Source organism: Pseudoliparis swirei, chromosome 3 (genome assembly GCF_029220125.1).
Source record: "Pseudoliparis swirei isolate HS2019 ecotype Mariana Trench chromosome 3, NWPU_hadal_v1, whole genome shotgun sequence".
Classification (NCBI taxonomy): Eukaryota; Metazoa; Chordata; class Actinopteri; order Perciformes; family Liparidae; genus Pseudoliparis; species Pseudoliparis swirei.
Window position 1 is genome coordinate 13,626,232 of NC_079390.1, and position 14,083 is coordinate 13,640,314.

Genomic DNA, 14,083 nt, shown 5'->3' on the forward strand with positions numbered 1-14,083 from the left:
AAGGAATCAAGACTTTCCTTGAAAGCAATCATTTTCAGCTTGAGATATGTGTATCTACACTATTACTCAGAATTATTTTCATATTATTTTCTAAATGTTTTATGTATTTCCAAATTCCACTTTATTGCATTAGGGTTTGATTTCATTTTGATCGTATGTATTATTTATCATTATTACTTTTATGAACCTCTTTTTCTTTTTCCTGTTGGGATAGATACATCCCTCCATCTCCATCCGAGTGACATTCTTCCGAAAATTACTTTCCTTTTATCTATATAATACTTTAGGTCGGCTGTAGCTGAGTTAGTTGCATGTCGAAGTGTCCTTGAGCAACGTGGGAGGAAAGAGGGGGGGGTCCACATAGGGGAGATGAGAGGAAAGAGGGGGGGATCCACAGTAGGAGAGAGAATGTAGAGGAAAGAGGGGGGGTCCACATAGGGGAGACGGTAGGAAAGAGGGGGAATCCACAGTCGAGAGACGGAAGGAAAGAAGTGACCTCCACATAGGGGAGACGGTAGGAAAGAGGGAGAATCCACAGTCGAGAGACGGAAGGAAAGAAGTGACCTCCACATAGGGGAGGGACGGGAGGAAAGAGGGGGAATCCACAGTCGAGAGACGGAAGGAAAGAAGTGACCTCCACATAGGGGAGGGACGGGAGGAAAGAGGGGGGGGGGTCCACATAGGGGAGAGACGGGAGGAAAGGGGGGGGGATCCACAGCAGGAGAGAGACAGAAGGCAGTATATGATTCACTTGGGCAACTTGTCCCTCAGCCGATCTTAATAATTACAGTCGTGCTGTCGAAGCTTCATTTATCTGAATTATCCAACGGGAAATAAACAATGTGAGACAAATAGTTAGGGGGCGGCATTCAAATTTGGAGTTACGATGTAAGAGGGAGCTGTGTTACTGCTGGACAACATTTTGGAAAACATTAACATCGGGATTCATCCATTGCTCATGATGTCTGTGAGTCACGAGTGTAAACAGCTGAAGGAGGTGATCGTGGAATGATGTTGTGCTCATGAAACAAGCTCTGCGTTTGCTTCAGTTTTGGGAGTTACAGTATATTAACACTGCAGCAGACACATACACACATATACTTGTATCTTTGTATATTTAACGTTGGCAGCTTTAGTTGCTAGAACTAAGAACAAAGACAATCACAGATGGACCTCACAGGAACACAGAGGGACACCTGTGGGTCGCCCTGATTCTTGGTTGCGACAGCCAATCAACTTTCTGTTGGGAACCACACATCAAGTAGAGATTGTCCACTGTGGCCAGCGCCCTTATCGCAGCCACAAAGTAACCGCAAACTGACCAATACACGTTTTCAAGCTCAGGGAGACTTGCAATGAACGGCCAACAACGATTGTTTACGTCCGGATGACATTTTGAGAGTTGAACTGCGAGGTCACGGACATCACGGACACTTACGATGAATGACCAGGACGGCCGACTGATTGTTTTCGTCTTACAAACATATTATAGCTATTGTCAATACAAATGAATTGAGATATATTGATATTTAATAAACAACCTGTGGCTCGGTAACAAGCTCGCACCACTGTATAACAGTATATTACAGCTTGCTCTCCAATAGCGACTCTTAGTCTTATTACTGATATTTAATTTGTGTCAAGTCATTAACCAAGTTAACAAACTAACTAGTCTGTTGCTGACCGTTCTCCAGCTTTTCTGGCGAGACCTGAGGATGAGTTTCCACATCCAGAGATATTTGACCTTCTACATCCATAGACTGATGTGGAGGTTCGCCCTCAAGTTTAAAACCATATTACAAAAGCTAAAAGTGGACTTCGCCACGCTCATCGGTTTGAAAGATTCTCCAGGTGGAAATCCTTAACCCGTGCAACAGCCACGCTCATCTGAAAAGCCATAGCCTTCTCCGGAACTTTACTTCCTTGTAGCCAGAAAAAGGATGAACTCCTTTAGAATAGAATAGAATATACACTTTTATTTATCCCCAAGGGGAAATTAGTTCTCTGCATTTAACCCATCCTTAGTTTATAAAGGCAGTGGCAGTGGGTGATCGCCGAAGCAAGCAACTGGGGTTGCCTTGCTCAAGGACACACCTTCGACTTGCAACTAGGAGGGGAGGCGATCCAACAACCCTAAACCCTGCGGTTGCAGGGCCTCCTCTCCCGCCTTTAAGCAAGACTTATAATTATGAAGTGTATAACAAGACCTCTTCAAAGAGGAAATAAAAAGCATCTAAAAAAGGGACGAAATCTCAATGTGCAGTCCACTCATTTATTTGGACTCCATTATTGATGACAGTGGTCTGCTGAGAGTTGGAGGCCCAACATCATTGACTGTGGATAACAGGAAGTAAGGGAGTGGTGTCAAGAGTGAGACATAAATGTGTCACCTGCAAAAGAGGAAAGCTTGAAGGATAAAAGATTGTTGACTTCCCTGTGTATAGACTTACCTTGGATCGCCCATTTGGTCAGGGATGGAGGAAGCTACAAAGGATGGGACCCGGCCACAGTCGTAATTTTGTATTTCTTCCAAAAAGGTGGGAAAATCAGGAGGAAGGCAGGAAGGATATAAACAGACAAACAGACACTGGTTTCAGGAGACAAACTGGGTTTAAATACACTGGGAAGGTGCAGGTGATTAGACACAGCAGGATAGTTCAATCAGGAAAGACAATGAATAATGAATAGTTAATGTGTATTACAATGCAGCGTGATATGAATATCGGTTATGATGAATTACTTTGGCGATTGAACTCGGCGGGGGGATTTGAGATCCCGCTGTGTTTGCCCTGAGCGGCAGCAATAAATGAATGAGTGTAAACACTGGTGGTAGTGGCTGGAGGTTCTGCTGGAGTTGGCTGGAGATGCGATGGGTTGCTGAGTCTGAGGAGGCGGACGGTGCTGGGGAGGCGGCGGGTCGCATGGAAGCAGCAGCAGGCATCAGAGGCAGGGAAACGGAACATTTAAGTGAGATAGCGGCAGCTGATAGGTTAGCTCGGAGGGCGTGCCTCTGCGCTATTGGCTCGGCGCTGGCTGTTGATCAGCTGATGGACTCGTGACGCCTCTGACAGTGACAGCCGGTGTAGGATATGGGCTTCTGGTGAGGAGGCCATGCATGTGGGGCCTGAGAGTCTGGAATGAGGGGAAGGTCTTCCTGTCGGAACTTACGCTAGAGCTTCATAACCACGACAGACTAACAGAGTATCTGCTAAGTCCAAAGCCTTCCTGAAACCTTCTGCAGACGCTGGAAGCCAGAATAGTTGGTGACCCGTCAGCCTCGCAAAGTGGTAAACAGAAAGACCAAACCTGCTAGTTGGAGATGTGGTTCTCCTCAAAGACACTCAAGTTGGATGAACTTCGGATCAGGCTGGTACTGGTCACTCCCCATGTCCAGGACACTGCTGCACTCACTTCATGACAGTCACTGTGGCTCAAACTGACTCTTCCCTAAAGAGCAAAGAGAAATTAACCTAGTCTGCACATGCATGTTTTAACATAATAATAACTCACTTTAAGCAGGTAGACAATGATGACACTGTCAGACATGATAATACATGTCAACACAATCAGTTTAAGTTCTGATGGTCCAGCTGCTGCTTCCTCAGCCTGCACTACATCGGCTCTGGATATCTGAGTTTCCTGAATGCATTTCAAAATGCATTCGGCCGGCCTCAGCCTTGGTGGTCCAGGCTACACTACAGCCAGGGCCCCTCTTGCACCTACACCACGCACACGTGGGTGCAAGAGGACAAATAAGGACGCCAATCCGCCGGGTATTCGCCGGTAAGTGGTGCATCACTTCCCTGTATTGATGATTTACTGTGATAGTCTGGAGATTTAAACAACTTTTTGTTTTATGCAACAGCCCAAACAACCCCGGACCAGACAACAAGCTGAGAGCGCTGCGACATGTGGTGAGTCTATACTTATATCAATGTAGTTGTCATCATTGGTCTCAGCCTCTACATAACTGGAAAAGGTATCAATGCAGTCTGCTAACAGACATAATGTACAATGGTAGCAATGTGTTCCGGTGTTCCACAAAAACAAGATAAATGCCACTTCATTTGAAATCAGTTACAAGTTACAAGTCTTTTATTGTCAGATGCACAGAATGACACAGGGTCAGACTGGGCAGTGCAATTCATAGGACAAGGCACCACACAACAACTACCATAGCATAACATAGCAAACATAATATAACATAACATGACATACACTCTGTACAAGTACTCTGAACATAATTTACATGTAATAACCTTACTAAATATCCAAGATAAATATACAATATGCTAAAACATATACCAACCTATACATATAATACACATATAGTAACATATAATAAACTAAACTACAGACAAATGGGAGTAGCAGGTAGTGCGATAATTCTGATAAATATGTATTTGTCGTGTAAGAGACAGTATGTAAGTGTAAGTACAAGCAGTGATTTGAAAGTGACGGTGTATGCAAGTGACGAGTGCAAAAGTGTCGATAGTGTATCAATGTCCATTTAGCAGCCTGATGGCTCTCGGGAAGAAACTGTTCTCCAGTCTGTGTGAGACCGGATACTACGGTACCGCCTTCCAGAAGGCAGTGGGGTGAACAGTCTGAAGGCTGGATGATGGCAGTCCTTTAGGATCCTGCCAGTCTTCCTGAGGCATCGTGTGCGGTATGTGTCCTGCAGGGCTGGGAGCTCCCTACCGATGATGAACTCCGCAGTCCTGACCACACAGCGTAGGGCCTTGCGGTCCTTGGCTGTGCAGCTCCCAGACCACACTGTGATGCACCCAGTCAGGATGCTTTCTATTGTGCATCTGTAGAGATTGGTGAGGATGACTGAATCCTTGCCAAACTTCTTCAGTCTCCTCAGGAAGAAGAGGCGCTTCCGGGCCGCTTTGACCACCTTGTCTGTGTGAGCAGACCAGGTGAGGTCGTTACTGATGTTGACCCAGAGGAACCTGAAGCAGCTGACCATTTCCACTGCAGAACCGTTGATATGCAGGGGTGCGTGCTCCTCCACCTGCCGTCTCCTAAAGTCCACAATCATCTCCTTTGTCTCGCTGATGTTGAGAGAGAAATCAGGGGCAGTAACATACAATATTTAACCAAGTGTATTCATTCTACACATGGGGATTTGAATATCCTTTGATTCAACTACATGATACATTTAATTTACGTGTTATTTAGCTTTATGCAAGTGTATCAACACATTCCCTCTTTCAGACTACCGGCCATTGTGCACATTAGCCACGACGTGGGACGAAGAGGGCTTTGAGGATGTCTAATACAAGGTAGGTGGTGCATCACTTCCCTGTATGCATGATTTACTGTGGTAGTCTGAAGATTCAAAGATTCAAACTACTTTTTGTTTCATGCAACAGCCCGAACAGCCCAGGACCTGACAGGAGAGCCCCAAGAAGGAACATCGACTCCCAGGATGGACCGGATGTTTATATCTTAATGTTTTGTATTTGTATTGTATTGTATTTTTTTGTTTAATCTTACACTGTATTGCATTTGAAATACATCTTCCATTTTATTGTATTGTGAAAAGATCTTCCACTGTATTGTATTTCATATTCATTGCCATTGTATGTTCTTGCAATTACATCAGCCAATGTATTTGCAATAAATCTTACACGGCATTGTATTTTAAATAATCTTCCATTTTATTGTATTGTAAAAGATCTTTCACTGTATTGTATTTCAAATGCATCTTCTATTGTATTGGTATTGTATTCATCTGCCATTTCATTGTATTGTATTTATCTGTCATTGTATTTTATTGGAAGTACATCAGCCATTGTATTTTCAATAAATCTTAAATTGTTCATTCAACTAAAGTGTCTTCCTATCTCACGATTAATTTGTTTAAAAACACGTGTATTAAACTTAAAGATATGCACAAGATACATGACAGTAAAATCAAACCCTTATTGGAAATATATTAACATTTGTGTAACTGATTTAAACAACAACCGTAATACAAACTTAGTTTGAATACAAAACAATATTCTGCACCAAAAAAATAAATAAGAAATGTTCTGCTAAAATGCCAATATACAGTAACATCATAATATATAAACAACTTTTACCAGTTTAAAAAAAAAAATATGAATTTTAATCAGACAGTGCCTTGCCTGCTGACTGGCGTTTTCTCCAATGCATTTGTTGTTACAGCATAATGCTAAAACTTTCAATGGCATTTTCCCAATGACTAAAAACACCTAAGCTACAGTATGATTCAGTGAAGTAAAAGCTGACGTGATGGAAATGTTCAGGTGAAACCTGCATGTGGAACTGAACCACGGGAACATTATACAAATCATTACAAGAAGGGGTTGGTAAAGGTACTCTGTGATGATGGTAATACAAGTTCAGGATATATATATATATATATACACACACACATACATACACACTTTAAATACTATAAAATTATCATTGAACGCTTTTGGGCTTTATCCATCCATCCATTATCAATACCGCTTATCCTCATTAGGGTCGCGTGGGCGCTGGAGCCGATCCCAGCTGACATTGGGTCAAGGCAGGGTCACCTGGACAGGTCACCAGTCCATCCAGGGCTCATATAGAGACAGACAACCATTCACTCTTACATTCACACCTATGGGCAATTTAGACACCAATTAACCTGCTGCATGTCTTTGGACTGTGGGAGGAAGCCGGAGAACCCGGAGGGAACCCACGCTGCCACGGGGAGAACATGCAAACTCCATCCACGGCCCTCTTGGTGTGAGACGACAGTGCTAGCCACTACATCACCGTGAGAGAAAAAAGTACGTGAATGTTTTTTTGCTTTTCCCTCTACGACAGCTCAAAACTGCACGCTCAGAATGTGTGACTTTGTAATGGAAAATGTATTCCTTTAACTAAAGTCACAAATGTCTAATCTCAACAAAGCGTGGGCCAGCTTCACCAGGACATCCCCACATTGGAGGTACTGCAAACCTTTTTATGTTTGCCTCTCGACCTTCACTGCTGCTCCTCACCTCGGTCAATGAGAGCACTGGGATCCCCGGGTGGGAAAGAAGCAGAGGGCAGACGAGCAGGAGAGCTGACTCACTCCTGTGTGGGTGCGCACAGGGGCAGTGAATCATCTGAACCCTTATTGAACATTTCCTCTATTTGATGTCATTACCGCCCCAGTGATCGCCAGTACCATCATCAGCTCCCTCCCCGAGACCGCAGACGAGAGATGGAGGAGGCAGACGAGGAGCCATTTGAGTGGAAAGAATACCCAGTGAGACCGAATAAACAGAAGGCCTATCAATGTTCAGCTAGGGCAGAAAACAGACATGGACATTTAGATTGCAGAAAGGAGCCATTCGTCCGAATATGTGGGGATGTCTGTCATACAGTGTCAGTGATGCACTGTTTTTTAAAGGGTTAAAGGGCTTGAAGCAGCGTTAACAGCAACGATTGATGTTGCCGTTGGATGACCCGGTAGTCTCTGCCGGGAGAAAGTGTGTGGGCTCTAATCAACGCCGACTGAGTGACCCATACACTATTTGTCCGAGCACAGAAATCCTTGCTAAAGCCTACACACAAGATGAAGACGACAGCAGAGGTTGTATTGAAGTCATTTCTACTTTTTATTAGAAATGGATCACGATTTAACCCCAAGCAGTTCGAGTCTTTTCCATTTGTTTTGTTTTAACCTTCAATGTGCCATGCATACAAAATCAGAATCAAGAATCCAGCTGTTAGTGCCCAATAGAGTTTGTATATTTGTAAGGGATTGATATCAAAGTCTTGTTTTCCCTGTGCAATTAATATTCACAGATATGTACATTCAAATTAGTCAGCCTCAAATACCAAGCATCCACGCGAAAAAAGAAACCAACATTAAAAGTAAAAAGTTACAAAAAACTTCAAACAAAACAATATATTTCTCTTTTAAAATAGAATTAATAACTATTCGGCTAACATGAGTTACATTATGATTGCTTCATTTTTAACCATAGGCACGTTGTAGATAGGTGAGGCGTCGCAGAAGCCAAACGGAGGCCATGTGTCCTCTCTCCTCGCCGCAGCTGATGTTTGTGTAAACAAAACCACCGAGCTATTCTACGGTCCTCGAAAGGGACCCATTTCAAAAATAAAAATAAAAAAATAAAACAGAACAAAGTCTCAAGGTCTCCTCTGTTCCAGCTTCTCGACAGGTAGGTATCTGATATGTGACAACGAGAGGGAACTCTCCCAGGAGCTCTCTCTCAGATGGTTCATGGCTCACAATGATTGGTTTCTTTGGTATAAACCACCATGACTTCCAACAACTAAAATAATCTCTTCATTTGAAATTAATTCATTAATGATCTTACCAACTCGCTCACTTTAAAACTTCAGATATGAAAGACATGACTAATGTCTGTAGAAGTGGCTACTGGTGGATCTCAGCTTTCCTCAAACGTGGGGTTAGTGGAACGTGACGGAGTCAGTCAACAGTTGAGGAAGCGTCACACCAATTCCCCGTGTAATTACTAAAGATGAGGTAACTCAGCATTACAGAATTCAACTCAGCTTACAAAACATGAGATGCGGTGCCCGTAAATAAGTGTGATTGTGTGTATTTTACAGTTTGCCTTGATGTATCGTTACCAGTATGTCAAACTTCAACTCTTGACATTGACGGTCAAATCTTCTTGAGTGAAGCGAGGGAAAGACGCTCCATCTGGGATTTAGAATTCAGCCTCTTTCACTGCCGTGAAAAGTAAATCAGGGCTTCAACATAAAAGTGTTGAATTTAATGATACAATAGATAAAATAATAAGAATTAATAAATAAATCAGCGGATAAAAATGTCGGCCTTTAAGATATTCTGGATCTTTCAATTACTTTTTTTGTTATTCATCATTTGACATCAGAATGGTCTTTCATTCATCGACTTGTAATGGAGTGGAAATACTTCAACATATTGTTAGAATAACAGAGGAATGCATTGCAATAGTATATTATCACAGTTTTCCCTCAGCTGTCGTGGTAATTCTCATCCTATGTGAAGACGATGGCTATTGGAGCATCATCTTGATCCTGGTCCACCCCAGTGGGTTTTAGTGCACATCACACGAGTGGCCGTGACAGAAAGTTGAGGATCACGTATATGTTTTGGGATATCTGTGCCGATGCACTGATCCCTCCCTTCAATGGGAGCCCTGAAAAACATACCACCATTTACTTCTGTCGTCTGAAAAGGACAGAAACAGAAAGGAAAGGAGAGCCGGTAGGTAGAAATATAAAGGAGAGTGGAGATCAAATGACAGGAAGGAAGGGGGGAAGGAAGGAAGGAAGGAGTGAGTGGAATGAGCTAGTAGGTCAGTACTTTCTCCCATGGTGAGTAATGAGACTCCACTGTCCTGGACAGTATTTTTAGGAAGCTCTACATGTCCACTGGGACATGTACGTCGTCATGGTGACCTGTTTTCACCATGATCAACGACGTAACCCAGGAGTGGCTGCTGTTCAGGAGAAACAAAAGCAGGAAAAGGGGGGAAAAAAGGAAAAAGGTGTATACTTTCCATTGAAGGTCGCGAATTTGGCACACTTCATGTCCTTTAGCACGGCATCTTCAAGTTTAAAAAAAAAGAAAAAAAGAGCCCTGCAATTGTTCCAGTGAATGCACATGCTGGGAGACCAGTTCAACCTAAGGCAAAAAGGATTGTGAGTACGTGTGGAAAGTGCTCTTCGAGGACCCCTCCACAGCTCCCATCCAGAGTGGAGGTGGGTCCTCGAAGGAAAGCACCGGGCGGTGACCTCTCCCTCTCTTGTTCAAAGTGAAACCAGCCGAGTCAGGATGTGCCCCCCCATTCTGCTCCCGTCTCCCAGTGCATCTCTCAAGAGGACATGTTGAGTAGCTTGGTGGATTTATTGGGGTAATTGATAGCCAGGCTGATGGCAGCGATGTTCTTCAGAGCCTACACAATTAAAACAAACAAACAAACATGTAAATACAGTGCAGAAAGAGAAAATCAAGCAGAGCCAACGCCTTGTTTTTTTGTTTTGTTTTTTCCACCTGTGCACCGCATGTTGAGTGATGATAAATAGGCAAATTGAGGGGTGACTAAACTGATGAATCAAGGACTTCTGCGCAGTTTACGTCACCTCATTTAACAAACAAATGTGCTCAGCAGATTGAACGCCCTCAGTGCCTTTTGTTCTCTCCACGGACGTTTTGTTCACTGCTGCCTGCAGGTTGATGTCAGTGGAGGTCGGCGGTTGTCTTTGTCATTAAATCTTTAAAAAAAATGTCTTACAGTTCTGATTGATCCACACCATTTGTCTGACAGGACGGATTTAAATGCAGTTCACTGCGGCATCCCCAGACCTGCCTCGTAGTCATTAATCATTAAAAAACTACAACTGGAAATAATGGAAGGACGACCGACAATATTGTTGGATGGAATTGAAGGATCGACATTGATGTAAAACATATTAAAACAGCTGCTGGACCAATACAACATGCTGGATAACTTAAACTATTCAAAGTTAGTCCACGATGTTAAAGCAGTTTGGGTTGGGGTTACTTGAGGGCAGTAGAAGAAGCTGTAAACCACGACACTGATATGGGATCAGCTTTTAAAGCCAGCAGTTGCCCTTCAACACATTCAGACATAATAAACAGAAGCATTCATCTGAAGTCACGTTTCTGTCCAGCTAGTCGGTGGTTTGGTGCTGGGCAGGAAGCATGCAGCGGTTCGGCCCAAAACTATAAAACAACATGAGCTGAAAGATGATAAAAAGCTGAGTCCATTTAAGGGGAACCGCGTCAGGTGAGAATTCTCTTTGGATCCATTGTGAATATAAATATTGATTGATGCACCTTTGACTTCATAAACATCACATGATACGCCAGCGACCTCAGTTACAGAAGCCATCTTCCAATCTCAACAATACTTTAAATATGTTGTTATTGCCATGCAAGTATACCAAATGTATGTAATTTAGATGGGCGGGTAAATGATGACGCTCCATTCTGCCCCGTCACTCGTGTGGCTATTCAAGGATGTGTCTTTTTTCCATTCCTCTCTTGAAGAACACCCTGGAGCCGGCCCGACACACAGCAGTACGTGCCGATCCGTCGGTCTCCGTGATCAAAAGGACTGAGTGGGCAATTCCTTCGCACTGAGACCCGTGTTTAATTGAGTAAACGACAGGATAAATAACAGCCAGGGAGAACTGGAGGCGTGAACGCGACCCTCTGAGCACCGACTTGTGCGGTGGTATAATAAACTCACCAAAGATGACAGGCCACCAACTCAAAAAGAGAACACGTCGTCCCCAGAGAGGGAACGTGTTTTGTGGATGTTTCCCCTCAAACCATCGGCCACTTGACCTTAAACACCATAGTCATGATAGTCCTGACTACAGCCAAGTCATCTATAGTGTTGTTTTCTACCTTGCAGGTGTTAGGTAACTGCTCAACAGAACCACCCACAATGTTTGTTTTTGTTCCTTCCCACCACCTCGCATCCTCTGCTCCTCTTCACTGCCTTCAGGCTGCGTTACAGCGAGCCGCAGCACACAGAACGCTGCGACGCAAATTATAATGGACTGCAATTATCAAATTCATTAGTCCAGAGCGGCCCACACATTCAAAACAAAAAGGGGGCGGTGCAGAGGGATCTGCTGGGTGTCAACAGCTTGGCGATTCAGAAGAGACTCGGCGCCTGAAGAGCGCTCAGCCCACTGGACTGCGTGTTAAGGAAAAGGTTGCATAATGTTACAACACTTCAGGGTGAGCGGGGCTGCTGCAGTCCGGGTCAGGCAGCGATACGACAATGAAAACATCAAAGATGACCCGAGAGGGCCTGGCTGAAAGCAGGTCTTTCAATATAGAACGGCAGAGATGTAGAAGGTTATTAGTGGTTATTATGCGAAAAAACAATGCACCGGCTCTTTCAGTTCCGATACCGACACCTTCACTTACCCACCTGAAGAGAAATGTAATGATTCAATACAGATACATACTGCATTGTTATGTATTAATATAATCTTCAAAATGAACAGGAATTACAAATCCACTCTAAACCCTTTTAAAGGATGGAAGTCTTACCATTGCCGTGTGATTGAGGAGCTGCTCGTCGGTGGTCATGGCGAACAGGTACTCCTGGAGGATGCCCTGTGCCTGGAAAACACATCAAAAGGTTTGTCTCCTGCCATTTCTTCCAAAATGCAGCTTGATAAGCTCACAGGCCGGATAACCACCACGAACACAGAGAGCTTCCCCAGACGGATTGCCCTTAAGAGGTTACATAAGGGATGACTTCAGTCATAAACTAGAATGGGCACTCGGTAGAGCGCATACCTTCGCATATCACAAGATTGGGCATTAAATTATGAACATTTTGGCATTATTTGCATGCCAATTGGACAAAAATGTATCGTGCTATGGTAAAAAAAAGATGTTGACCTTTCCATGACCTTGACCTTTGACCCGATTGATCCCAAAATCTAATCAAATGGTCCCCGGATAATAAACAATCATCCCACCAAATTCCACGTGATTCAAGAAGATTTGACCTGTTCATGACCTTTGACCTTGACCTTTGACCCGATCGATCCCAAAATCTAATCAACTGGTCCCCGGATAATAAACAATTATCCCACCAAATTTCATGCGATTCGGTTCAATACTTTTTGAGTTCTGCGAAAGATTTGGACCTGTTCATGACCTTTGACCTTGTCCTTTGACCCGATCGATCCCAAAATCTAATCAACTGGTCCCCGGACAATAAACAATCATCCCACCAAATTTCATGCGATTTGGTTCAATACTTTTTGAGTTTTGCGAATAACACGCATACAAATAAATAAATAATACACGGCGATCAAAACATAACCTTCCGGCATTTTCAATGCGAAGGTAATGAGGCCCGGCTCTATGGCCTCTCTTCATCTCGGCATCAAATTGAACTGTGGAATGTTGGAACAGTCAATCACAATTACAAACAAACCAAAGAGCGCTTCACACTAAAGCCCAACAGCGGAGGCAAACCTCAGGTTTTATAAGCACAGGGAGTTAGGGGACGCTGGTAAGAATACGTTGCGGCTAAATGGGCTGAGACTGGCCCAACGGAGCTTTCACAGAGCAGGAGACACAGTCCAGAGCCACGGTCCATCATCCGTCTTGCGGCACTCCAACTGTTTATGCTGGGGAACATCCTAGGACGATTTGTACAGTCAGTAGTGCGTGACATGCCGTTTTGATTTCCTAAATATAACACTCACTTCCTGGGGTAGAGAGTTCACCAAGTCTCAGCGGACCTGGACGTGAACTTTGTGTGCGTACGAAGGCCGAGGACTCGTGCTGGAATGTGAGCAGCACTGCATCTTTAAAATCAGCTGGTTCTGGGCTCAGACCTAATATGGACACAGAGGACTTCTTGCCCACTCATTAGCTTCCCAGGATTTTACAGTAGAGTCATTATGTGGTCACTGCAGCTGATCTCATGTCAACATGCATACATACATGACATGAGGGCCACCAACCATCACACACAAGTTTACTCCACACTAATCCTCACTTTCTAGGAGGAGGGTGACAGACGGTGCACCGATGCTTACAGCTGAAGAAGGTTTTCCAATATTTATGTCAGAGTGGATTTTTCCAGAGGACTTTTCCCCTCTGTATTCGCCACGAAACCGTCTTGTCTCGTTATAAAATCCTCTGTGAACAAAGGCAGAATTCTGTCCTGGAAAAGTGAATCCAGTCTCGATGACACACGGCCGGGTTGCCGTCTGTCAGTTTTGAATCACGTTAACTGGCTTTATTCATGTTGAACCGACAGACAATTAAAACAAAAATAGAGAAATCTCTTCCAATACTTTGAACCACATCCTGAACCCTGTGCAACACCAGACACCACCTCGCCTCTCGCAGCTGCCGCCTGAGGTAGCAGGTGTGTGTGTGTGTGTGTGTGTGTGTGTGTTTTAAACCAACAGAAGGCTGTTGTGTTAAGACAGTTAGCTTAATTGAAACTGAATTCTGGCAATGCATATATGGGGGAAGTGAATGGGTTAACGCATCTATTTTGAAAACAATCGCTGTGCGTGCTCGTGTGCAGGA

The 14,083-nt window shown here is 43.8% G+C and overlaps 1 protein-coding gene and 1 long non-coding RNA gene across 5 annotated transcripts in view; one reads left to right on the forward strand and one right to left on the reverse strand.

Moving 5' to 3' along the window:
• The first annotated feature begins 4,986 nt into the window (after positions 1-4,986).
• On the forward strand, positions 4,987-5,679 carry LOC130211539 (uncharacterized). Its single transcript, XR_008835092.1, has 3 exons — positions 4,987-5,004; positions 5,224-5,291; positions 5,382-5,679. It is a non-coding gene; the product is annotated as an uncharacterized LOC130211539 (long non-coding RNA).
• Positions 5,680-7,589: 1,910 nt separating this feature from the next.
• The window catches only part of zzef1 (zinc finger, ZZ-type with EF hand domain 1), a 31,920-nt gene continuing 25,426 nt past the window's right edge, over positions 7,590-14,083 (reverse strand). Inside the window, exons 53-55 of one of the 4 annotated variants that reach the window (XR_008835089.1) lie at positions 13,246-13,396; positions 13,013-13,179; positions 12,071-12,142 (exon numbers count right to left, since the gene is read on the reverse strand). Coding sequence is in view for 2 of the 4 variants with exons in the window: in XM_056442309.1 (XP_056298284.1) it covers positions 9,852-9,932; positions 12,071-12,142 (153 nt within the window). In the remaining 2 variants the exon portion in view is untranslated. Of the gene's footprint in view, positions 9,933-12,070; positions 12,143-13,012; positions 13,397-14,083 lie in introns of those variants that run through there. The other 3 variants (XM_056442309.1, XR_008835090.1, XM_056442316.1) reach the window with 3 other exon arrangements.